The 26,492-nt window shown below is 37.8% G+C and overlaps 1 protein-coding gene across 1 annotated transcript in view; it reads right to left on the bottom strand.

The window, feature by feature from the left end:
* Positions 1 to 26,492, bottom strand: part of LOC150021354 (ephrin type-A receptor 6) — a 917,557-nt gene that overhangs the window by 20,722 nt on the left and 870,343 nt on the right. Inside the window, exons 15-16 of the mRNA XM_090276016.1 lie at positions 20,703 to 20,852; positions 3,791 to 3,984 (exon numbers count right to left, since the gene is read on the bottom strand). Coding sequence (XP_090132142.1) covers positions 3,791 to 3,984; positions 20,703 to 20,852 — 344 coding nt within the window. The remainder of the gene's footprint in view (positions 1 to 3,790; positions 3,985 to 20,702; positions 20,853 to 26,492) is intronic.

Here is a 26,492-nt window from a genome sequence, read left to right as displayed (position 1 = left end):
ACTAACAATTGAGTTAAGGTTGTGCTTATAATAGCACTATGCTCACTTATATGTCCATATACCTTTTTGACTAGGAGAGAAAACAAGAAGGTTGGAAACTGCACAAAGCTCTGAATGCTCCCGTAGGAGTATGTTGGGCACAAGAATATCAGCATTATTTGGAGAGGCTGCTCCAAATAATGAAAGTCTTCTCTGACCAACATTACTTCTATTGAGAGTTCTGTCTTTTGAAAGGAAATATTACAGATTTAAGGTTATGAAATTTCCAATGTTAGTATAAAATTATTAAGCTGTGGGTTTCCCAGGCTTCTTCATACCCCTTTGTTGCATTAATTTCTTCCCCTCTTGCCACTCTGTCAAGAGGAAGGATAAAAGTTTCTCAGGTGAATTCTTGAGAAAAAGCAATTAGAGTGGAACAAAAACCATGGGGACCTCGCAGCTGAGAGAGTTATGTCAGGGTAAAAGTGTGTGAGAGCCCTGGGGGCCTGGGGATAGTGGAGAAAAGGCAAGTGCAGGAGAGGTGAAATAAGTAGTTTGTGAGTCATACACTCAGACTTGTTTTCCAGTCTGGGAGCTATATGGGAGGAAAGGCTGAAATTCTACACTCTGTCATATTTCCTTAATCCAGTATCACTCTGGGACAAACGACTGGGCTTTGAGACATGGCAGATGGAGTGGCAGTGTCATAGTTTTATAAGCATAAAACAAACCAGGCATTCTTTACCTGGCATTGCTATCCTTTAATCTGTCATGTCTCTTCTCCCTAAACAGCCTCAGTGCATTGGGATCAGGCACAGGGTGAATGGGTAGCATTGGAGGTGAGGGGCTAGACAGGGGAACCATTCAGGTTACTGTGAAAGTAAGAATGCTGATAACAGTTCAGGCATAATATTGAATACGTTACAAATTCTGGTTCCTTTTGTTCCTCAAACAAAAGGATACTAAGGGCAAAAGCAGCAGTGTACATGTCTTGGTCAGAAACAAAGCAAATCAGTCATGTAAATTTCCATTTGGTCTCCCAGAGATGGGACTTGAGGATTGAATCAGACTGCCAAGTGTATATAAAGCACCCCCGTCCGGCCTCTGTGGGTGGTGCCTCCCAGAGGCCGCTGCACACCCTATTAAACCTACACTACACCTCTGACCCTCAGACATGAGCTCTCAGCTGGACTTTACCTTGTGATCATTTTGACTTTTGGTATTTTCTCATCTCAGATTCCTCACCAATATTTTCCAAATGTGACATTCATAATTTTGATAAAGCAAGGAAGAAATGGTTTTACCTGCTTTGCTGCACAAAAGAAGGCTCTTACCTGCCTGTTTGTATAGCCATAGAACAGTGAGGGAGTTCTGCTGATGGGCACTGGCTGTGGGGTCCGTTAACCCTATACCATAACAAGAAGCCCAGAATAAATGATTTCAGTTTACAGGTGCATATGTTCTCTTTCATTAATGCAGACTCACTCCATGAGCCCTTTCTACCAGCTCTTTCTCCTCAGTGTTAAAGCATGCCTGACTCTTCCATAAAACATAAAAAGACAAAAGCTAAGAAACATGGTCTCTAACTACTTCTCTTTCTCTTCAGACACAAGGTTTCTTGAAAAAATAGTACTTTGTATTGCTCTTCTCTCTGACCTCACATTCAGTCCTCCATTGCAATCTGTCTTAAACAACTTTATTGAAAGTGCTCTTGCAAAGGCTGCCCATGAATACCTGAGCACCTTATCGCTAAGTTCAATGGGTATACTTCATTTTTAATTTTCCTAAAGCTTTTTGGGGCCTTGGCTATCACACTCCTTGAATCTCTTCCTCCCCATTTTGGTTTCTATGATACTGCTCCTTTCCTGCTTTCCTCATTACCCGTCTGCTCTTTTCTCAGTGTGCTTTGGTACTATCATTCAGTTTATTTCTTAAATCTTGGTGTTCCAGAGGGTTGCATTCTTTCCTTCTGTTAATTTGCATTCTTCTTCTTTAAAAAAGCATTTTTAGAGTGAGGGGAAGGGAGAGAGAAAGAGAGGGCAAGAAACGTCAATGTGAGAGAGAAACATGGATCAGCTGGACTAAATGTGCAACCCAGGCACGTACCTTGACCTGGAATCAGACCAGCGGCCTTTTGACACCCAACCTCCTAAGCCACACCGGTCAGGGCTAATTTGCCTACCTTATGTTCTCCATGGGTTGCCTTAACTACACTTAAAGGTTCAGGTACAATCTATATGCTGATGCTCTTCAAATTTACATCTCTAGCCCAGATATTTTCACCTGAGTTTCAACCTACAAATATAACTGCCTATCAGACAACCCCACTTAGAACTTCCGCAGGCATTTTCAAGTCAGCATGCTCAAAATGGTCTCATTTCTATTCCAGAAATTTGTCCTTCTTACACTCTTAGAGGTAATATCACCAACTAGCTTGTCTAAGAAAGAAACTTGACACATGTACTTGATTCTTTTCTCTCCTCCTTCCTCCGTATACGCAATCAAAGACCAAGACACATTCTTTACCTAATAATCCATTTTTTAAAAATCTCCTCACCCCAACCTTATTCCTAATTTCCTAAGTCAGGCCCTGAGTTCTCCTAGTGTGTACTGTTGCAAATATATAATTGTCTCTCTTTCTAGTCTCTTTGTTTTTCACTCCCAGTCTATATCACCCCTAGAGTGATCCTTCAGAAATGCAAATGTGATCATGCCATTCTCTTGCTTAAAAATCTTTAATGGTTGCCATGGCTTTTATGGTAAAATCCAGAGGGCCTTCCAGCCTCCTGTCCCACCCCCAGTTGACAGCTTCCTGTGTTGGACTGCTTTAGGGAAGGTGGACCAGAGTAATAGTTTAATCTCTGGCCATTTCATGGTTGGCTTCACTTTACTAAGGCTGCCTATTAGTGATTTAGAGGTGAAATCTTAGGTGCTCTGCTGTGAACTAAGGCCTGTTTCAAGCAGTCCTTGAAGAGCTTTAGGCCTTATTGTCACTAAAAACTGCACTGACTTGAACCTGTCACCTAATGTTAAATATCTGTGTATCCTGTTGGCCATCCCTGAGTCAGGAAAGTAAGCTTTGAAAATGCTTTGTTATTTTAAAGTCCAATTTCGCCTAAATAAAGAAATATATTTTCAACTTAATAATATTTTAAATGTAATAATTTCAGACATAAAGGGTAGGTTTTTTTCTTCTACTCTCCCCCTTCTTGCAATTGCTTTTCAAAGAGAGGTGAGTAGATTTCAACTCTACTGACTTTTAGAAAATGGTGTATGAGTGCCTTCATTATCTTGTCATCTGTCTTTCACTGGTTTTAGGTAGGGAAAGTAACAATAGCTGGGCATGATCATATCAGCAGGAAATGTCCTTGCTCCTGGCTGATTCACAAATTCCCCATCTTGCCTGCCATTTAAAAGAGAGTGACAGAATATACATAAACTGAACAAGAAAATTAAAGGGGCTGCAGGAATGCACATATTCTACTTATAAAAGTAAGGAAGAATCAGTAAAGAAAGGATATGTAAATACCATTGACCCACACAGGAAAACTACAAAGAAATTCAGAAACATTAAATTTGGAGAAAAGAAAAGGGGAGCCCATTTTCTTGTGGGGAAAAAAATCAATTTTTTAAAATGTTAATAAATTGCTTTTTCAGCTGTTAAATAAAGTAGAGTTTATAACCAATTTTCTAAAAGTTTGACAACTAGGTGGTTATCAAGGCAAACTTTCTCCTATCTTTTAGTCTTGTCTACAGCCTGAAAGAAATTTTGATTGTCAAGGGGGAAAAAAATCAACTTTATGCATCTTACACAAGGATGTCCTCCACCAGAGTGTGAAGGGCACTGGGATTGCGGATCAGTTTGTCAAGGAAGCTGACAATGTCAGTAAATTTTGGTCTGTGATTTCTCTCCTTCTGCCAGCAATGGAGCATCAGCTGGTGTAGAGACGCTGGACAGCCCATGGGAGCCGGAAGCCTGTAACCTTCTTCAATGGACAGAATGACCTAAATGCAAGCATACACAGGTTACTCTCTTACTTTTTGGGACAAAGAACATATATGCTAAATTATAATTCCTTTTTATACTGGAAGTAGAAGCCAAAATATTGGTAAGCATGAAAACGACTTGTGAATTCAAATGGCTCAGACAAGGATAAATATAAAAGTTGTGAACAAAAATTGCAAATATCTCCATAGCATCTTCTAATGCCTCTGAAAGGAAATATGTGCTTTAAACATGTGGTGTAAAGAAGGGAGGTTAAGTTTCATCACAATGTCGAGAAGCAGTGCTTGTATGATTCGGCGGGGACACTTCAAATCCCTCTTAAGACATTAGAAAGTCAGCATAAGATTGATGCATTTAGCGCAAACCACAAATGTTTTAAGAAAAATGTACTTATGCTGAGGCACTGAATTCCTAAATAATTTTTATCCTTTTACAATAAGTCAATGTCTATTCTTTTTTTTAATTATCATTTCTTCTTTCTTCTTCATTACCTGTTGAATTCCTCTTCACTTACTTCTGGCTCTCTCTTAGTCTGATTCATGATTGTAAGTCCTCTCATGACTTCGAACATAATTGAATCTCTGAAATGTTATCAATGGCTAGCTGAAGGAGTGTCCTCTGTACCAGCGTTCTCCCATGGAACTTTCTGTGATGAGGGAGATGTTTTCTCTGTCCAACATTGCTAGCAACCATGGGGCACCTAAAATGTGGTTGGTAGGACCGAGGAACTGAATTTCTAGGTTTAGTTAGTTTTAATTAAGATTTAAATAGGCACATGGAACTAGTGGCTACAGTTTAGCTCTAGAGAAAGAACTAGCTCTATAAGAAGCACCCCCTCCCCCAATTTTTTTTTCAGGAAATCATGTTCAAGATAAGGCAAGATATTTATCTGCTTAATATATGACCCACTTGGGAATTTTTTAACAATGCAATTAAATTAACCCTGAATTTATGTAACTTATTATTTTTTAAAGTGTTCAAAGGTATTTATTAGCCTTTATTCTCTTTTAGAAAGGCAAGGGAAAGGGTTTATTTTCCCCATTTTTGAGGTGGGAAAACTGAGGAGAAGACAGATATTTAAAGACAAGCACAATTCAACCTCACACTTGTACTCTGTCAACAACAGAAATATAAAAATGCAAGTGTTAACATTGCTAACAGAAGAACTCCCTTTTTATTGTAGCACCATGTGCACATGTTCTGTAATTAAAAAATACATCTTATTCTAATTTCTTTAAAAGTTGACACTATTTGACATGGCTCTAAAATATCCATAATGTATGCTAGAAACAGTTTGTAAAAGGAGTAATAAAATGCCTTCAGAAACCTCTTAACTGCTAAGCTTTAGTGGTTTTTATTTTCTATTTTTTTAGTAATAGGGAATTTCTCATAATCCCATCAGTGTCTTTCTGACCAGAACACTTTAACCTGCCAGGATACTAGCATTTTTCTATTCATTTTATATTCCATTACTAAACAGGATTTTTTCTTATCTGTTTTCTGACAATTTTTGCTACCAATTAGGCTTGGGTTTTAAGACATTTTGAAACACATTTTAGTACAAGAGAATGTGTGTAAAAACGCTTGTAATACATCAAAACTATTGCGGACAGTTTTTAAAGTTCTAGGAAAAATAGGATAGGATTCCATTATAGAAAGACTTTAAAATCCCATTCTAAAAGAGCTCTCTAGTCATGAGAATTCAGTTTTTTATCTTGTGACCTTGTGAAATTTGTCTTGAGCTCTAGTTCATGACAGGTGTCAAACATTAAGGGTTCCACCTTATAGGAGAATAGTAATAACAACAACAGTGACAATCATAGTAACAGCTAATAATTGAGAGCTCTTGAGTACTTCCAGGTACCAGTTCTAAATGATTGTAATCCTCATGATAACCCTATGAGGTAGGCATTATTGTTATCCCCATTTTATAAACAAGGAACTTAAACACTGAGGTTTATTTTATTTTATTTTATTTTTTCTGATTCTTCTTTCCTTTTTGTTGAATTTTTTTGAGTGATGATACTGCTTAATAAAATTATACAGCTTTCAGGTGCACAATTCTACAACACCTCATCTATACACTATATTGTGTGTTCACCACCCAAAGTCAAGTCTCCATCCATCACCATTTATTCACCCTATTCCCTCCTCTGCCTGCCTCCACCCCTCTCCCACTCCCCTCCTCACCAGCAATCACCACATTGTTTTTCATGTCCATGAGTTTTTTTCCCTTTTTGCTCAATCACTCCAACATTGAGAGGTTTAATTTGCCTAAGATCACACATCTCAAAATTCTGGCTTCGAAGAGAAGAGATTCAAGCAATATAATTCACAAAAATGGTTAAAAGATACAGCATCTTTCTAATGGATTTTTAATTTATTCATCCAAACAGATATTAGTCACTTAGATGTGCTATTGAGAATACTGCACATAAACGTATAGCATAATGAGTAAGAAGTATTTCTTACTTTAGGGGATTCATAGTCTAGTGAAGGAGACTGAGGAGTATGACTCTGGTAAGTACTATGTAAGCCAGGAAGCTGTGGGAGCTTGTGGGAGGAGCACCTAACACAGCCTGGGGAAGGCTTCTCAGAGGAGGTGAGCTGAATCTCAAAGGATGTATGACGTGTATATAGAAGGTAGCTCAGTCAACTAGATGGGAGGAGAGGTGATGTGACCTGATCAGGAAATGAAAGTAGATTTGGGCAACTAGAACAGAGTCCTCAAAGAAAGAAATGATGATATTTGAGGCTGGAAGGTTAAGTGAAAATTATATTTCTTGAGGTTATAAATTATTTCGCACAGTATAAACAAATCTTTTGCAAAGGGGAAAGGGTTTTGGCAAGTAATTAGAGTTGCCTTTTGGCAGTTCACTCTGGCTGCAGTGTGGAGAATGCATTGGAGGGGGCTGGAGGCCAGGAAGGAGGCTTGCAGTAATCCAAGAAGGGAGATCAGAATGGACTTAGTGGAGACAGTGTCTGTGGTGTACAACAAGTGCACTGATTTGGCAGGAATACAGGAGTGGGGTGAGACTAGATGTTAGTAGAGGGAGGAGAAAAGAATAATTTCTCGGTTTTTGTCTTGATCAACTGGCAAAGACAGAGGACACCGGAGGAGCAGCAATTTTGAGGCAGGTTTGAGGATGAGTTCAATTTTCTATGAACTTTCTGATTTCAGATTCAAGTAACATATATTACTTTAAGAGCTTATTATATGCTGAGTTCTGGGCTAAATGTTTTAACATAGTTTAATTTACTAAGGTCTCAAAATACCTTATTGTGTGAGTATGGTTATGCACATTTTATAGGTAAGAAAACTGAAGCTTAAACTGATGAACAGATTGAGTTAATATCACATAGCTAGTAATTCCCTCAAGAACAGACTAGTGTCACCATCTTCGTAGTCTCTGAATCATGGCAGTGATAGAGACAATCTTTCATTCTTAAAACTCATCCCTGATGCATTTCTCCAGAATTAGATCTTAAGCCCTCTTTTACCCTCTTGCAGGCTGCACATTTTGAGTCTCAACTATCTGCTTATGACTTCCATTGCTGAAGCTCTAGCTCAGCTTTCTCTCCAGATTTCTATACCTATCACCTATATGACATACTACTTCATAAAGCTGTCATACTGGTACCTTAGATTAATTTTGTTCAAAACGAACCCTGTTCCTCCTTTGGGATTTCTGTCCTTTGCAAAGGGTACCACTCTTCTTCTTAGTAAGATCAGGAAGTTATTTGGGTCTCTGCTGTCCCAGATTCCCAAAATTCACTTGTCATGCTGGTTTGACCACATTAATATTTTATAAATCTGCTCCATGTTTAAGCCCCTCTCCAAATGATTTATTTTTCATTTTGATCAGTGCAATAGCCTTGGTCTCCTAAATAGTCTTCTTGTCTCTCCTTCTCCTCCAATCATCCTCCAAAGCACAGTCAAAGCAATCTTACTGGAGTGGAACTGAGATCGGGTTCCTCCCATGCCTGAAACTCTGCAGTAGCTCTCCATGACCCTGGCTCTCTGACAGGGTCCCCTTGTCCCCTTTGGTCTGGCCACTACAGAATGCTTGTGGTCCTCTAGCTGGGCGAGTTGAGTGCCCCCCAAACAGCAACTGTTTCTTTTTTCCATCTGTTCTCATCAATTAGGACAACGCCTTATCAAGTCAAAGAATAGAGCTCCAGTTGTCATGTATGTGACTTACAAAAGCTATATTTTAGGGGCAGCTTCAGAAAACCTATAGTATTTATCTTTAGTATTTATTTTTATCTTTGTAAATATTTCTTTTGTGAGAAGTTTTACTTTATAGGTATTTTCTGATTCCTTAAATAAGGACTGACAGGGAGTTGGGAGCATATGCGTGCTTTGTCTAGAAGACTAATTGAGGTTTGTTGTTTTAGGATATGAAGGGGTGATAAGTAACTAGAGAGAAAAATTTTTTTAACAGTTTGCCTTTAAGATAGTTGTAGGCTGTCATCTTTTGGAGAAGAATTAAACAAGGTTATACCTTTATTTTAAAATTCAAGAAGAAAATTAAAATAAAGTGAAAAAAATATGAAGATGACTGCAGTGATACTTTCCATGCAGAAGTAGAAGGAATTAGATTCTGTCAGAAGTTATTATCTGAGACCTGGCTGGTTATTCTAAATATATCTTACTGGTTTCTTGTCATTGACACTGTGACTTTTAGCAGCCTAGAATCAACATAAGGCTTAGCTGGGGCAATAGCAGACTGCCCTGCTCTTGCTAAATCTGATGAGTTTTCCAATTGCCTTGACAGTTTCCGAATCAAAGCAGGCAGTGTGCGCCTTTCATTAAACTAGGCAAACAAGGAGCAGACAGTCAATAGGAAGACACTGAAACATCCCTGAACAAAACCTTGAACAAGGACTGCTCGGGTTGTGCAGGGAATCACGTTTTTATAACACTGTTAAATATCTCCAAAAGAGCAACACATTGAATTTAGTTATTTATACTTTTTTTTAATAAAAACTGTGTCAAAATTTTAGTAAGGACTAAAATGTACACTAGTAAATGGAATGGGAAATATTTTTAGTTTTATCTTCTCTCTATAATTTCATGTAGAAGGGGGATGGTGAAACAAAGGGTCCTAGTCGGCAGCCGTCCGTCTCGAGAGACGATGGTGTAGCTTCTTAAGAGTCTATCTGCACCGCCGAGAATGGCTGTGCAGTCCGACTCGGGAGTGACACGGTATCTGTCTCCTCCCGTGTTGAATCGACATCTTGCGATGACGCTGGAGTGTCCTCTCCAGTGAAGCTGAAGCTACAGAGCCTGGGCAGGGTGATATGGAGGGTCTGCTGTTGCCCATGCAGCAGACCCCCCCTCTCTTCGCAGCTGAAGGGTCCAAGGGAAAGACGGAGTCAATACAGCTTGGCTTCAGGTGCGCCGCAGGAGTTGCCGGTGTTGACTCCAACGTCAAACCGCCTTAGGGACTCCGGCTCCGGATTTTCTGTCGGGGTTTACTCCCTTAGCCTTTCCCCTGAAGAGGTATTCCGCAAGGCAGCGGAGGTTTTTTGGAGTCAGAGTTTTCCTTCTCTGATGTGCCCTGACTGGAAGATCGAACCAGCGACACTTAGCTCGCAGGCCGACGCTCAATCCACTGAGCCAAACCAGCCAGGGCCAGATGTAATGGTAATACTTTCTTTTTTTAGCATTTCATAGTTTATGAAAGTCTTCTGCACATGCTGCAGTCTGCGTATTTCATTGGAGAGGAAGCCGACTATTAGAAAAGTCAGTGTTATGCCTATTGTCACACAGTTAGCTATGAAATCTGAATTCGAATCCCAAACCAGTAAGGGTCCTAGTATACACTTAATTTCTGTGATAACGATTACTTGTACATATAGGATATTAGACTTATAATACAGCAACATTATTAATAAAAACACTGGTAATCTATTTTTATTATATTCAATATAAAGATTGTGTCTACATGGACAAAAAAGAAAAGACAGAAAAGAAGCAGTTATAAGTAAATAACATTCATAATTGTATACCTATTTTCTTACTCAATATTTTTCAACATACAGAATTTATAATTTGGTGAAAAGTAAACAAAATGCAAGGGAAATTTCAGTATACATTAAGAAAAGAGGGGCTAATGTAGTCTTCTCCATAACATACAGACAGAAAATATTTTTTCAGAGGCTAATTTGTAATTTGTAAATAATTATGGTAGCCATGACCTGTGTGGCTTGGTTGGGTGTTGTCCTGCAAAGCAAATGGTCACCAGTTTGATTCCTGGTCAGGGCACATGCCTGGATTGTGGGTTCAGTTCCCAGTTGGGGTGCTTATGAGAGGCAACTGATTGATGTTTCTCTTTCACATAAATGTTTCTCTTCCTCTCTTTCTCCCTCCCTTTCCCGCTCTCTAAAAATAAACAAATAAAAAATAATTATGGCGTGGAAACTTAAGATTTGTTTTTTAATTTTAAGATAAAGACTTTCTTAAAATGCTACACTTAAGAGAGTTCTCAAACCTCATTTATTTTATTTTTTATTTTTTTGGAGGACACAAAGTATAATGATGATTAATAAGCATTTAGCTGCCCCTATTATCCATATACATAAATTTAGTCCTGGAAACCAATTTTTAGGGTTAGCCATTGAAGATTATTACTTAGGGTTTGAAACATCTTTTCTTCAGTAAGCTGCTTAATGTCCTTAAGTTGTTGATGGAGTTTAAATTGTAGCCAAGCAATTTGACCTCTCATGTTGGTGGAAAATGCATCCCGTAGATGATGCTGTATGTCAGCCCAAGAATAGTGACTAGAGTTTTAGTTTAATGGGTGACACATAGACTTGAGAACTTGGGATCACAAGTAAGCTGTTGTCAGGTAATCAGGGCATTTTGTATTTTTTCCAGCCATAGTATGGCTGATTCCGTGGCTGAGAGTCGGGCCAGGATTTCCTGATCAATACGGGTCTGCAACAGGATGTCATAGGGACCAGTCTATTGTTTAGCCAGTGGCTGTTCAGGGCCTTGAGTCTTCCAGGTCTTCAGTAAGACTTGGTTCCCTTGTTGGAGTGGGCGTAGGGGCTTGTCAGGCAGATAGACAAACCTGTGGGTCCAGAAATTCCTAATAAGAGTAGGTGTGTGACGGGGAGGGTGGTCTTCCCACACGGGGAAGAATCTTGCAGACTCCAGGTCAGTTGGAGGTCCACAGACAATGGTGTGCTTGGTTTAATAGGTTGGCATCCTTGTTGAATTCTCTGGTTCAATTTTGCTCATTTGTTTATATTGTTCATTAGTCTCCTGTAATAGGTGATGGCATAAGGTATTTTTCTTTCGTTGCCTGGCTTATTTCACTAAGCATAATTCTCTCTAGTTCCGTCCATGCTCTTGCAAATGGTAGAGGTTCCTTCTTCCTGCTACGTAGTACTTCATTGTGTAAATGTACCACAGTTTTTTGATCCACTCATCTACAGATGGGCACTTAGGTTGTTTCCAGCACTTGGCTATTATAAATAGTGCTGCTATGAACACAGGGGTGCACAGGTTCTTTTGAATTGTTGTTTCAGGATTTTTCAGATATAATCTTAGCAATGGAATTGCTGGTTCAAAAGGCATTTCCATTTTTAGTTTTTTGAGGAAATCCCAAACTGTTTTCCATAGTGGCTGCACCAGTCTGCATTCCCACCAGCAGTGCACCAGGGTTCCCATTCCTCTGCATCCTCTCCAGCACAAGTTGTTTGTTGATGATGGCCATTCTGACTAGTGTGAGGTGGTATCTCATTGTGATTTTTATTTGCATCTTTCTGATGGCTAGTGATGTTGAACATTCTTTCATATGTCTATGGACCCTCTGTATGTCCTCTTTGGAGAAGTGTTTGTTTGGATCTTCTACCCATTTTTTAATTGAATTGTCTGTCTTTTTGGTGTTGAGTTGTATAAGTTTTCTATATACTTTGGAGATCAATCCCTTGTCTGAGGTATCATTGGCAAATATAGTTTCCCATACGTTTGGTTCCCTTTTCATCTTGCTGATGTTTTGTTTTGCTGAGCAGAAACTCTTTAGTTTGATGTAGTTCCATTTGTTTATTCTTTCCTTTATTTCTCTTACCTTAGGAGATATATCAGTGAAAATGTTGCTAGGTGGGATATCTGAAATTTTCCTGCCTATGTTTCCCTCTAGGACTTTTAAGGTGTCATGGCTTACATTTAAGTCTTTGATCTATCTTGAGTTTATTCTGGTGTATGGTGTAAGTTGGTGGTCTAGTTTCATTTTTTTGCATATCCCTGTCTAGTTCTCCCAACACCATTTGTCGAAGAGGCTCTTTTCACTCCATTTGATGTTCCTTCCCCCTTTGTCAAATATTAGTTGACCATATAGATCTAGGTTTATTTCTGGGCTCTCTATTCTTTCCATTGATCTATATGTCTGTTTTTATGCCAGTACCAGGCTGTTTTGATTACTGTGGCCTTGTAGTATAGTTTGATATTAGGTATTGTGATTCCTCCTACCGTGTTCTTCTTCCTCAAGATTGCTGTGGCTATTCGAGCTCCTTTTTGGTTCCATACAAATTTTTGAAGTATTTGTTCTAGGTCTGTAAAATATGGCATTGGTATTTTAATGGGGATTGCATTGAATCTATAAATTGCTTCGGGTAGTGTGGACATTTTATTGATGTTGATTCTTCCCATCTATGAACATTGTATATGCTTCCATTTATTTGTATCTTCTTTAATTTATTTCTTCAGTGTTATGTAGTTTTCTGAGTACAGGTCTTTTACCTCCTTGGTTAATTTTATTCCCAGGTACTTTATTTTTCTTGTTGCTATGGTAAATGGAAATTTTCTTTTAGTTTCTATCTCTGAAATTTTATTGTTGGTGTACAGAAATGCCTTCGATTTCTGAATATTGACCTTGTACCCTGCTATTTTGCCAAATTCACTTATTACGTCAAGTAGATTTTTCATGGAGTCTATAGGGTTTTCTATGTACACTATCATGTCATTTTCAAATAATGACAGTTTTACTTCCTCTTTTCCAATTTGAATGCCTTTTATTTCCCTTTGTTGTCTGATTGCTGTGGCTAGAACTTCCAAGACTATGTTGAATAGGAGTGGAGAGAGTGGACATACTTCTCTTGTTCCTGACCTCAGAGGGAATGCTCTCAGTTTTTGCCCATTGAGTATGATGTTGGCTTCAGGTTTCTCGTTATATGGCCTTTATTATGTTGAGGTATGCTCCCTCTATTCCCATTTTGCCTAATGTTTTCATCATAAATGGGTGTTGTACTTTATCAAATGCTTATTCAGCATCTATTGATATGATCATGTGGTTTTTGTCTTTCATTTTGTTTATGTGGTGTATTATGTTTATTGATTTGCACATATTAAACCATCCTTGCATCCTTGGGATGAATCCCACTTGATCATGGTGTATAATCTTTCTAGTGTGTTTCTGGATCCTCAAACCTCATTTTTTGAAGTCACTATAAAATGTCAAGGACCTATATAAAATGGAGAGTGATTGTGCTTAGTTGGTTACCACCTTTAAGATTGCTGAATGAGTGGACAAAATGGGGAAGAATATGAAGTGTAGGATTCTCATATGTAAAAAGGTTGTTGATAACATGATTTATTATTTGGAAAATCTTTATCCCTAACAGTTAAAGTCATCCTTTTTGAAACTGAGATAAATAACACCTTCTATCTGAGTATGTTTCAGTGTGTATGCAGTGGGAAGAACACTAATGAAGAAGTCATCTGAGCTGCATCAAAATCCTAAACTGACACTGACGAGCTCTGACATAGGGTAAGTCTCTGTCTCCTCATTAGTAAAGAAGAGAGAACTGGATGCAGTGATTGAAATATTACATTTCAGCTCAAAAAGCTATGTTTCTATTGTTATTTAAACTGAAGGCTAGATTTGCAGGACCTTTGGTAGCATCTCTAGATCTCTGAGTTTTCTAATTTTCAGATTTTGGCCTCCAAGTGCAGGGAGACAAAAATCTAGATAGGGCCAGTGTATATCCTGGTAAACTAAGACCAGGAAGATTTGGAGAACCATGATATTCCTTACTATTCCAGTTCTTTTCCAATAAATTATACTTTTTGGAGCTATAAAGACATGTTCCAAATCTATTTATTTAAAAACTTTTTTTTTTTTTTTTTTTAAAGAAGACAATGTTCTTAAAACTCAGGGCCATATGTTTTTTTCAAGTGCTCTCTGGGGAAAAAGCAAATATTTTTCAATGTACGTCATTTTGATTTTAGAAAGATACAAGGCAAATCTAATACATTTCTCAAACCCACTAAAAAATATCTAAAATACTATAAAAATAGTTTATGAACAGAAAGGAAAAGGGGATTTTAAAATGCCTTCTTTGTAAATCTTCCAAAGAGAACAAAAAATGAAATAAAAATTATAAGAGCAAAACACTGTAAATTAATTTTTCCCAAACAGAAACCAAAGGTATAATTAATTTTTTATAAAAACATTGTTGGCATATATACACATTTCCCAGCTTTGTGGTCATTTAATAAAAATATTCCCTTGAAAATTACACTGTGGTAATACTATATTGGCTATTGGTTTCCTCTACTTGGAACTTTATTATTTGAATTATTTACATTATGATTGATTGTATCTCATAATATCCTCTATTACTCTTGCTTCAGTAGCAGATATGCATCATGCTAGTGTAACTGGTATATGTTTAATTAAAAGGTTTCTACTGCCTACGTACCAATAGCAGTGCTTATTGAGAAAAGGGAAAAAGAAGACTATTTTGAAAATTGCGTTGGTAGAATACATACTCAAATACTACATACAAAAATTCCCTCTGTAATATGGAAGTTGAAATCATGGGAATGGACCTTTACCAATTTACTATGTCTTACACACCTCATTACACAAGGACCATTACATAAGAAAGCAGAGTTAGGAAAATCTAATCAGAGACAAAAATTGGAAATGACTGGACTCTCTGAGTCATAAAATCATACTGCATTTCTAGATGAGTGGATTCTACACATCCACCATTCTTGGCTGAAGTAGTGACCTATAATTGAGAAAGTTTCTAGAATTATGAGGACAAACAAGAAATATGGTAAAAGGTTATTTTCTTCCTTCTCAAATTTTGAAAAAAAAAATCAATTCAGATAATATCAAAAGGTTACTTCCAACTACTGCATCTATAAAAAAATCTTAGACAAATTCTCATTTTTCCCCCTCAGTTAAGCTTCTGAAAGCAAATTAAAGCAAAACACATTACTATATAAAAGCTTTTGAAAAATAAGGAAAAATACAACACAAAAATATTAAGCAGCATTATGTTTCCTAGTAAACCTCAAATGAGATGCTTCCTGATAGTGGTTCTCTTTTTGGGAAACTGAACTAGCTTAGTAGAATATGCTTAAATGATACCATACCCAGGAGGCATTTGGGTTTCAAATTGCTTCAAGGAGAATTTTTTTTTTTAAACATCATCACATCAGGGAGAAACAAAACAAAACAAAACCCAAGACTCCAGCCTGTGTTATATCATTAGTTTGAGCCAAGTCGCCTCTCATTTACGTGGTGCTAGTTTTTCCCCTACATTTAGCTCTGTGGGGATTTGGTTATTTAATATTGCCTGCTGTTCATGTTTTGCTTGCATTTGCTTCTGTTAAGCACATTTACAGTGTAAGGGTTGGAAGATCTGAAGTGCCCTTGGTAGCATCTTTGAGGCTTGTGTAGCTCCTAGCATTAAAATGTACTCCCATATGGAGTAAACAGCAATTAGTTTGAATTAGGATGAAAATAACCTTAAAAAACACTCAAAACAGCTATAAGTTGTATATATTCAATGTGCCTGGGACATATTTCTGGTAATCGGCTAAATATGTTGATCATTAGAATCTGACTTTATGCCACTGCTACTCTTTATAAGAAATTCAGTAAATATGGTACGTTCTATAAATTTTTTAACATCCAGACATAAAATACTGTAGAAAAGATTTATAGTTCCAAACAACAGTGAGTCAATCCACATTCTTTTGCTAACAGGAAACAATGAAAAGACTTCTCTTGTGACAGAGTGGCATACATAATTAAAGATGCTTTGATCGCCTTATGTAGAACTTCTGTGGTATGGAGATGCCTTGGAAAATTAGACTCCAATAGTCTAGCATAGAGGGTAAAAACATGCACTTTGGAGGAAGCAGGAGCCATGAACTTCAGTTCTGTCATTAACTAGCTAGTAACCTTGGGTAAGTTACTTAAACTTTCTAGACTGCCTTAGTTCTTTTATCTGGTAATAATAGTAAGAACAGTATCTATTTTAGAGAATTATTTTGCAGACTAAATGAGCTAATATTCTAAAATACTTGGCTCATAATAAACAAGTTATTATTATTACCACTCACTAAACACTGTCTATGTACAAGCTGCTTTACATACACTTTCTAATTCCTTCAAATCCTGCACTTGAGTATTTTGAATCCCATTATAGACAATATTTCAGAAAGCTTAAGCCACTTGCTTAAGATTACATGGTCAGTAAATTGTGGAGCTAGGATTTGAGCCCAGATCTTTCTAGCTCTAAAGTAATGGCTCTTAACTGAGAGCAATTTTTGTACCCCATCCTTGACTGGCCAATATCTGGGAACAATTTTGATTGTCACACCTAGGAGGGTGCTACTGGCATCTATTGGGTAGAGGCCAGGATGCTGCTAAACATCCTACAGTGCACAGGACAGCACCCCCACCCCCCGAATTATTCTGCCCAACACATCAATAGTTCTGAGGCTAAGAAACTCTCCTTTAAAGCTTTCACGATCTTTCCAATACACCCGCTGCCTCACTAGAATACAGTGATGCACAAAATTAATAATATGGGGTCATTTAATATTGCAATAAATAAAGTTGCTCTTAAAAACAACGTATACTGAAAAAGGACAACATAGTATACCTCTGGCAACACACCTGCTTTCTTTTGGGGAATTCTTCTCTCCATGTGATTTTGGGGAAGTTGACCATCACAGTGCTTCCCCCACCTCTGAATGCACAGGCTGGTGTATAAACCCAGTTGGGCCAATTACAGCATCCATTTCCTGGCATGGTTTTGGTTCAGGGTTAGGCAGGGCCCTAACAGAATCAGCCAGAATTCTCTGCTATTGGCATATACATTTTCACAGATAGAAAGTTTCATTTTGCTGAGGTTGTTGAGCTGGAATGCTAAACTCTGGAGTGTAAAGAAGAATAAAGCAAAGAAGACCTTTGCAGTAGGAGAGAAATGAGGTCGACAGACCCAGAAAAGTGCTAAAAATCTGCATGGTCCCTGAGGTTGAGTACTGCTAAACTACTTTGTTAGTCTCAGGTATGAAAAAATTTTTATTTTTACTTTAGTTTGGGTTGACTTTCTGTCATTTATAATCAAAAGAAACCTGAATAACAGAGTATACATGCTTTCTTGGCATATATTAAAAAACAACAAAACAAAATAGTGATGCTACATTCACACAGTGTTGTCTTTACTTAAAAAAAGGTAGAAAGGCCCTGTCTGGGCAGCTCAGTTGGTTGGAGTATCATCCCAATATGCCAAGGTTGTGGGTTCGATCCCTGGTCAAGGCACATGCAAGAATCAACCAATGAATGCATAAATAAGTGGGACAAAAAATATCAATGTTTCTCTCTCTCTCTTTTCCTCTGTTTCTAAAAAAAAAAAAAAAAAAAAAGATAGCATGAGGCCTTCCTTTGAGCACGATGACTGGGCTTTCTAATCCTCCATCCCCAATCCGCATGCTCACCTGGCCTAGTGACTGGCATGTGTTTAATAAGTAACTGCTACATGGCTAAGCAGATGGCACCTGCTGTTATGTTTGTTAGGCCTTTTATGGACTAGTTTGGTGCACTTGATTCTCATTTCCTTTCCATACAATATCACTGACCTTTGGGAAACATTATATAAGTCACTAAAACAGATTCTGCAAACTTAAGATTGTTCATAGTAATAAAATATGCACAGTCTGCAGAATGGAGGGACTCTTTCATCAAAAGTACCTGAAATTTCCCAAACTCATTTAAAATCATAAAGCATGTTAACATTCCATATTTAACTAAGCTCGTAGTTCAGTTAAACTCACCAAACTGTACTAAAAATATAAAATATTCAAATAGAACGTGGTTGAATTTTTATTGTCTAAAACATTACTTTCCTTATTTGAAATGCACCTTGGTTACAGAAAGTCAAACATAAAACTATACTTTGACCACACAAGTAAGAAATGCTTGCAGATAGGGAACAATCAGTATTTGGGAAGGGCACCTGGGATAGTTTTGATTAAGCTTCCAAACAGAAATTCTGTTTACAGGATCTTCACAGACATGCTGACTTCCAACATATTAAGCCAAACTCTCTTTACTGAAGCAGGAAAAAATATTCACAAGGCTTGTAAAAGATTTTCGCTCTCACTACTTTCCTTTAGTCTTGTATTGATCTCAGGACCTTAAAGGCTTGGCTCCTTCCCACCCCTACACTTCCTCCCCTGAACTTTTTGTTCTCTTATTTTCAGATTCTTGCTTGAATATATTTTAGTAACCACTCAAAGACCATGAAGATAGCCAGCTTAACCCTTACCTAGTCCTTGAAAAACAACCAAGCTCTGGGTGGAGAGAGTTCAACCTTGTGCTGTGGTCATTGGCAATCCGGAATGAATGAGAATGGGCTTAATGTTGAGAGTCTATTCCTGGCTGCAGTAGCTTCCTGGTTCCAGATATAGTCTTTGTGACCAAGTGAGATTTAGTAGACAGAATTGCTCTCGAAATGGTTATCTTGACTATAGTTTATCATTACATTTGGCCAGAATGGCTGGGTAAGCTATTGGGCAAGATCCAGGGAGAAAGGGATTGACAACAGGGTATGGACTATTCTAGGTGACAATTGACATTGTATATACACACATCAGCTGTGAATGCTCAAGAGCTTTTTATTGGGAGGGGTATATTATTAGCAAAGTTTGGAGCCTTCTGAGTTAGGCAATTTTTCATTTTAAGTCTGCTAGGAAACTCGTTAAGACAAGGACTAAATGGGGTGCCAATTAAGGAGGGTGCTCGAAGGGAGAGCTCTTTGGTGCATTGAAAACTTGAACTCATCTGGAGGAGAAATTTTTGTTTGGAGTTTTGCTTGAATAGCCTATTTTATTACATCAAAGCAGAACAAGTGGGCAAGCATGATCTGGGGTTAAAGTGGAACAGGAGCTATGGTGACTGAGTCCAGGGTTTCCATTACTTTGGATAACTGGTTAAGAAAAAATAAACGAGTTCCTCCTGGGACTGAAGGGGCAAGTTTCTGCCTCAGATTCCATTTAAAAAAGGGCTGAAGCGACAGTTCTAAGCTATCCCAAACAAGGCCCATTGGCAGGGCAGAGCAATGAGTTCTTTCAGTTAACATTCCCCAAAGAACAGTAGATAGACTCTAGGCCAATGACCTGGATCCCAAAGTCTGAGTGTTGGGAGTGGAGTAGAGGTTGCTGGTTATGGCACACTCCAGACGCTTCAAAGGCAGACTCTCTGTGGACCTGGCCATGCTGGCTCTGGGCTTTGATGGTGTGCTTTGGAGAGCGATTACTGAGCGGTGTGTACAACCTCAAACCTGCTGTCGTGTAGGTTTCTGGACCTGGCATTCTCCACAGAGTCAGGGGGCATCCACAGGACCCAGCAGGGCTCAGCTTTGAAAGTAACACTCTATGGTAGGGAGGAATAGTAGCCACGATAAACTAACCAAAATCTAGTCTTCTCTATGCTTGGCATTAGGAAAGGATAACTTTGTGATGAAGTTCTTCAGATATTTGGACAACTTGAAGATGAGATAGATCAATGAGGTGTGAGGTGTGGAGGGGTGGCTCAAGCAACTGACCAGAAAAAAGGAAGGAGATGTGACAGTAATTGTACTCGGAGTGTGTTCAGGGATTTTCTATAGTTACTGTGTCTTTGTTGTCAACTTTGAACATTCAGAACCCCATTAGAGGTGATTTTCCATTGCCATTGTCTCAGAAACCACAGATAGTTTGCGGAAGGCAAGTAAATGGACTGAGTGTGAGTTCTGAGATGAGGAAGTGGGATATTAAAATATATTTTCAGTTCTGACAGCACACTTATTTGCATTGTTGGGTTACTTGCATTTTCTGACTACTGTCTCTATCACTCAGGACATGTGATAAAGGTCAAATGAGTGTTAACCATTTTATTCTGTGGCATCACTAACCACCAAGGTAACTTCTATAGGCATAACAGAAACAAAACAATCATCTTAAAAGAGCCATACCAGATGACATATATTGATAATACAGTGCCTGAAAACATTCAATCTTTTCCCACTAAGCAATATGTAGACTAAATTACTTTGCTGTTTACAGTGGTACATCAAATTGCCCTAAGGAATCAAAGGTAAACATTACTCTTTCTTTTTTGCTACTTGTAGGTCTAATGCAGTATAGGCACAGTTATGGTGCATTTGAACAATGTGTGTGAAAGTCTCAGATGTGTGATGTGGATCATGTACTCACATGGCAAAGCCCATCAGCTGGACCTGTGACACCAAATACAGCTCAGGGTGAACAGTCGCTTAGCTCTTCAAACTCAGCCACAGGCCCTGAACAACTCTCAGGAAGATAAGGCCTAATCTGAATGAGGGCAAAAGGCACATTCCCCCCACCCAGTGCCGATGTGTTACATCCATAAATGGCAGTTCAACTATCGGTGGCACTTACATCTTGGTTAGACATTTCCCAATACGGTCTCTCTCCATAGGACATGACCTCCCACATGACAATGCCATAGCTCCATGCGTCACTTGCCGAGGAGAATTTTCTGTAGGCGATAGCTTCTGGGGCTGTCCACCTTATGGGTATTTTTCCACCCTGGAAAACAAATTGGAGATTTCTCAGCTGGCTTAAAAGTGTATTAAACCCATGGGCATGGACTTGGGAGGGGGGGTTGTTGGGGGAAGGGGAGTGCTGGGCGGAGGGGAGCAAAGGGGAAAAAATTGGAACTATTGTAACAATATAATCAATAAAATATACTTTAAAAAAGTGTATTAAAAACAAAATGGCATTCCAATTAAATGTCTTTTGTTAGAACGACCTAAATACTGCACCATAGTGTTGGCATTTTAAGTAAAAAGAAAACCAGAATAACAGTAATATCTCAGAAATATTTTTCCTATAATAGTTATTCAGTGGAAACAGCTTTAATGGGGAATAAGTCACACTTCAGAAAAATTTTATTTCATTCATTAGAGAAATTTATTTTCACTTTAGATTCACACAATTAAACACACTATCATGCCGTTTGAATAAAGTTCCAGATTATAGGACATTAAAACTGAATATCATTCAACATTCATTAAACATTATATTGCATGTATAAATAATAATGATAATAAGTTCTAACTTAATTGAAGACAAGTGGTTAAATATAGAGCTGAGACATTCTCTACCAATTCAATGTTTATCAGATCTTTATTTCCTTTTCCTCTTTCATTTTCATCTGCTATAAGTACATTTATTTTAAATTAAAAAGTCTTTAAGATTATACAAGAGTACTTGAGAAGGATAATATTTCTTTATAACATTTTTTAGGCTAATACATATTTTTGTACTTCAAAATTGAAGTTAACACCTGAACATATTAAAGAGATTAAATTGAATGAATTAATGTATACTATTCAGGTATTAAAGCAGACTATTTTGTTATACTTATTTTTATCGACATTTATTACATTTTATCTCTTGATAAATCCCTTTTTACTATAACGACAAGAATAAAACAAGTCATCTATTTGATTTACAATCTTTGAAATCGTTGCAGCTGTGAACAGTAAGTTGAGTGGACGGGAGCAACCCTGCCGCCGCTAGATGGCGGAAGAGAACAACGAGCGGCCGCAGACAGCGGTCTCACACCTCGGACATGGCTTCTGTGCGCAGCAAATGACGCCGGCAGTCAGAATCCACCATACTGACTGAAACTGCTCCAACATTATCAGCACTTTCATCTGATACCCACTGTGCGCAGTCTGGTGCAAGGGCGAGTGGGGGTGGAAGAACATAAAGGGTGCATTCTTTGGTCCTTGAGGAATGTAGAGCTAATATCTCTAAAGGTGAAGCCATTAATCTAGTCATCTAAATAATACTTATTTAGTAATCTAAACACTAATTGAAGAGAGAGAAAGATTCAATCGAAATAGAAACAATTAGATTTCACAAGGCAAATGCGAACATTAACGGAAACGTCATTTTAAAGAACTGTAGCAAGAAAGTGTTAGCAGGAACCTTGGGGAAAATACCTTGAATTCAATCACCTGAATTTACAGGTGAGTAGACTGAGACCAGGGTTTAGAGCTTTAGAGGTTTAGAGAGTCCTCCTCACATTGTTAAGCACATAATCTCTAGTAATGTCATCGTAGTAGTATTACAGGGGCAGTGATATAAAGATGTAAATACTTCAACATGAGAGAAAAGTTCGGCCAAGCTAACTTTAATGCTTTCACATCAAGTATCCATAATCATATATATAAGAGAAGAGTCTGAAACCTGGGGCTTGCATGCTTTGGGGCAGCACCAAATTAGGACCGGAAAATTAAAATTACAAAGTTGGTATTGTAGTTTAAGAGGGTAGTGGTCAGGGAAGGTATTTGCAAAGGGAGGAGTTATTCTTGAATCCAAAGTAGAGTTTCTGGATAAAATAAAGGGCCCACAGTTAACTTTGAATTTCAGATAAATAACATTATTTTTAATATGAGTATGTCCCATGATGAAATATACTATTTTTGTGTATGTCCCAAATATTCATGAGACATATTTATATTAAAAAATATTCATTGTTTATCTGAAATTCAAAATTTAAGTGGACACCCTTTATTTTTATTTACTAAATCTGGCACTCTTAACACAAAGCATTAAAAAATTCAGAAATGGGAACATTGTCAATGATCCAACAAAACATAAAGTAGTGTTCTGAAAAGACTAGTTTGGTCTATATGTCCTGAGGGGACAAGGACACCCAGACTTGTACTACAGCAGCCTTTGTTTCACTGCATGCTTGTGGCTAAGGTGTCTCAGTCTTTGGCTTTGCATTTGGAAGCCACTTGAGTCAGCCTCAGGCTTGTGGAAGCCACACTTCTAGAGAATGAAGGCCAAATCTGTAGATCTGACCTCAAAACAGATGCAAGAGCAGCAGTCTCATCTGGCATTTCTGATTCTGGATCTTTCTTTGTCTCTTCTGGAAAACAATATGTTGAAGTGTGAATTGCTAGTCTGCTGGGCTGATCCTTTGCTAAATCTTTGTGTACTCATTAAGACAGGCTAAAAAACAGAGTTAAGGGTTATTTCATGTGCATTCACTTGTAAATGATATCTCACAAAAGTGATTTACATATAAATTTATATTTCATACAACTTGACAGAACATATAAATAACCTGATCACTTTCCTTCTTAAGATTTTATTTTTTTCTTCAAGGGCAAGATATTGTAGAATGTTTGATTAATAACATTCCTACCCTCAAAATCCATATGTGAAGCCCTAACCTCCAACATGACTGTATTTATAGCTAGGCCTTTACAGAGGTAATTAAAGTTAAATGAGGTCATAAGACTGGTCCCTAATTAGGTATGACTGGTGTTTTTTTATAAGAAGGTGAAGAGACAACAGAGGTATGCAGAAACAGGGAAAAGGCCACGTGAGGACACAGCAAGAAGATGGCCCGTACATCTTTATTTGAAATTCTATTCCAGTGTCATCTTGTAATGGAAAGTGTGAATATACTTTAAGAATATACCTTAAAGTATAAAAAGTTGGCACAGAAGTCTTAATATAGGAGATATAATTCTAATTAACAAAAATGCATGGTAACATGAATCTGACAGTATTCATAAACTAGAATAATTCTGAGTATATATGGGATGGGGATAAGGAAGTATTCAAATCTTTTTTTTTCTAATGGGAGGATATATACTGGATATAGTTTATATGTAAGTACAAGATGAGACAGAAAAGAAGAGGTCATTAAAATTACTGCAGGATCTCTATCCTTTTCCTTACTGTAGAAGTACAAAAGCCTTCTTCTTTTAATTGAATGGATTAAGCCACTTTATGGCTTAATCTATACTCTGATTTTTGTGCATTATTTTGAATCATAGACAGAGGTAATACATTAAGGTACTTTTTTTCCTCAAAGCATTAACCACCAGATGTTTGTTTCAGGTTTCAGGAATGAACAAATAGTACTTTAGATTTGAAATCACAATCATTGGAACATTTCAACTTGCTTTGCCATATGGCTATGAGAACAAAAAAAAATTTTCCAAGATACTGATCAAAATGACTGAATGACTCAAAAGTCTTCTCATTTATTAATGCCTCCCTTATACAGCAAGTTTAATTACTTAGGATACAAAGGAGAAACAGGAAGTAAGCAAACTAGATCCCCACTGAAAGAGCTGTTAGCAAACTTTTTTTTCCCTCAAATCATATTTAGGACTGTTATCTAATAAGTAGGTAATAAGGATCAGAGAAGGAAAACTCTGACTCCAAAAAACCTCCGCTGCCTTGCGGAATACCTCTTCAGGGGAAAGGCTAAGGGAGTAAACCCCGACAGAAAATCCGGAGCCGGAGTCCCTAAGGCGGTTTGACGTTGGAGTCAACACCGGCAACTCCTGCGGCGCACCTGAAGCCAAGCTGTATTGACTCCGTCTTTCCCTTGGACCCTTCAGCTGCGAAGAGAGGGGGGGTCTGCTGCATGGGCAACAGCAGACCCTCCATATCACCCTGCCCAGGCTCTGTAGCTTCAGCTTCACTGGAGAGGACACTCCAGCGTCATCGCAAGATGTCGATTCAACACGGGAGGAGACAGATACCGTGTCACTCCCGAGTCGGACTGCACAGCTATTCTCGGCGGTGCAGATAGACTCTTAAGAAGCTACACCATCGTCTCTCGAGACGGACGGCTGCCAACGAGGTAATAAGGATGTAGCAGAAAAACTGCTGAAGAGGAAACCAGAAGCCTTGTATTCCTATAAACCCTATACCCCAGGAGTGTAGTTGTAGTATAGGTATATTTAACTAACATCTGAGTTTTAGAACCTAATCCTCTAATCTTTAACAGAGGACACAGGCAATTGAAATATATTATAGTAAGGTTACAGAGTCTTAATACTAAAACCAGATGAAAAATTACATTGAGAAACTAGAACACACAAAGAAATCTCCCCTCATTTCTTACTCACTGGATTTGATGGTTATCTTAAATGGAACTGTTTTGAATAGACAATGATCTACCTGCAGACTGACCATTTCTTATTTCCTCAGTTTATTTCTGTGGTACCCAAATTTCCATAATGATAAGAATTATAGTACAGAAAACATATAGACTATGGTTAAAGATTAATTTGAGGAATTTCTAGTGACAGTTTTGAGTAAATAATATTTTCTTTATGAACTGAATATTCTAAGTAGAGCTACAATTCTACTATAATCCTTTGTGTGACCTTGGGCAAGTCTTAGCTGAGTCTTATATTTCAGACCCACAAAATGAGGGGATTCGGATTAATGATCATAAAATGGTAAACTATAATGGCTTAATATTTGTCTGCAGTATCTCAGCTCTCATTAAACTGTAAGGAGGATATAGGCCACATGAGTTGGTATATAGACTGTGTGAACAGATAGGCTGATGACAGTAGTGGGAGAAAAGCACATTCTTGTTTTATATCCAGACCAACAACTAATGGACACAGTGATCATACTAAGTGGTAAGGAGGAGTTAAAATAACTCAATTGCTTTTCACAAAGAAGGCAACAGCATGAATAATAGAAAACATATTAGAAAGGTATGGAACGAGGACATTGACTTTTTTTTTTTCAGAATTTTTATGAGTTTATTTGACCCAAAATGACAACAATTGCTGTTGGAGCAAAATCTCAAGGAATTTCCTTTTTTTAAAAAAACTTTTCCTGGGTAACTATTGGTTATTTGGAAAACTCACTATATGAGACATACTGATGTCCAACAAAAGAGGAGTTAATGTGCTTAATGAAAGATCACTTTACATTATAATTTATTATCAGTAGGATTATCTGTGGCAGAGGTAGTCTGATCTTGGAAGCATTGGTAGAGGAATAAGCATTATGCTGTCTTCTGTCTTAATTTACTATGGTGTCCTGGGAAGTCACAGCAAATCGCAGGACACACACACACACACACACACACACACACACACACACACACATTATACAGACAGCCCTCATTAGAGGGGTATTTTTCTTTCTCTTGAGAATTTTGGATCTTGAGAAAGAAGTCCAGCTCTGAGCATTTATTTCTAGTTTGTATTCCCAAATCAACACATTATTATATTGTTATGCATAACTATATTACATTGTGTAAGCCTTTTAAAACACAGCCTCACCCCTTCTCAGAGGGGTGTGCATTCTCTTTTTCTCATTGTGGTTTACTGATCTAGGCAACTTTGGTACTGTGTGAAGTTTTATCCTTTTCTGAAATAC

Source organism: Furipterus horrens, unplaced genomic scaffold, assembly GCF_987537825.1.
Source record: "Furipterus horrens unplaced genomic scaffold, mFurHor1.1.pri manual_scaffold_1, whole genome shotgun sequence".
In the NCBI taxonomy this organism is placed as follows: domain Eukaryota; kingdom Metazoa; phylum Chordata; class Mammalia; order Chiroptera; family Furipteridae; genus Furipterus; species Furipterus horrens.
This window is presented reverse-complemented; position numbering and strand designations above follow the sequence as displayed.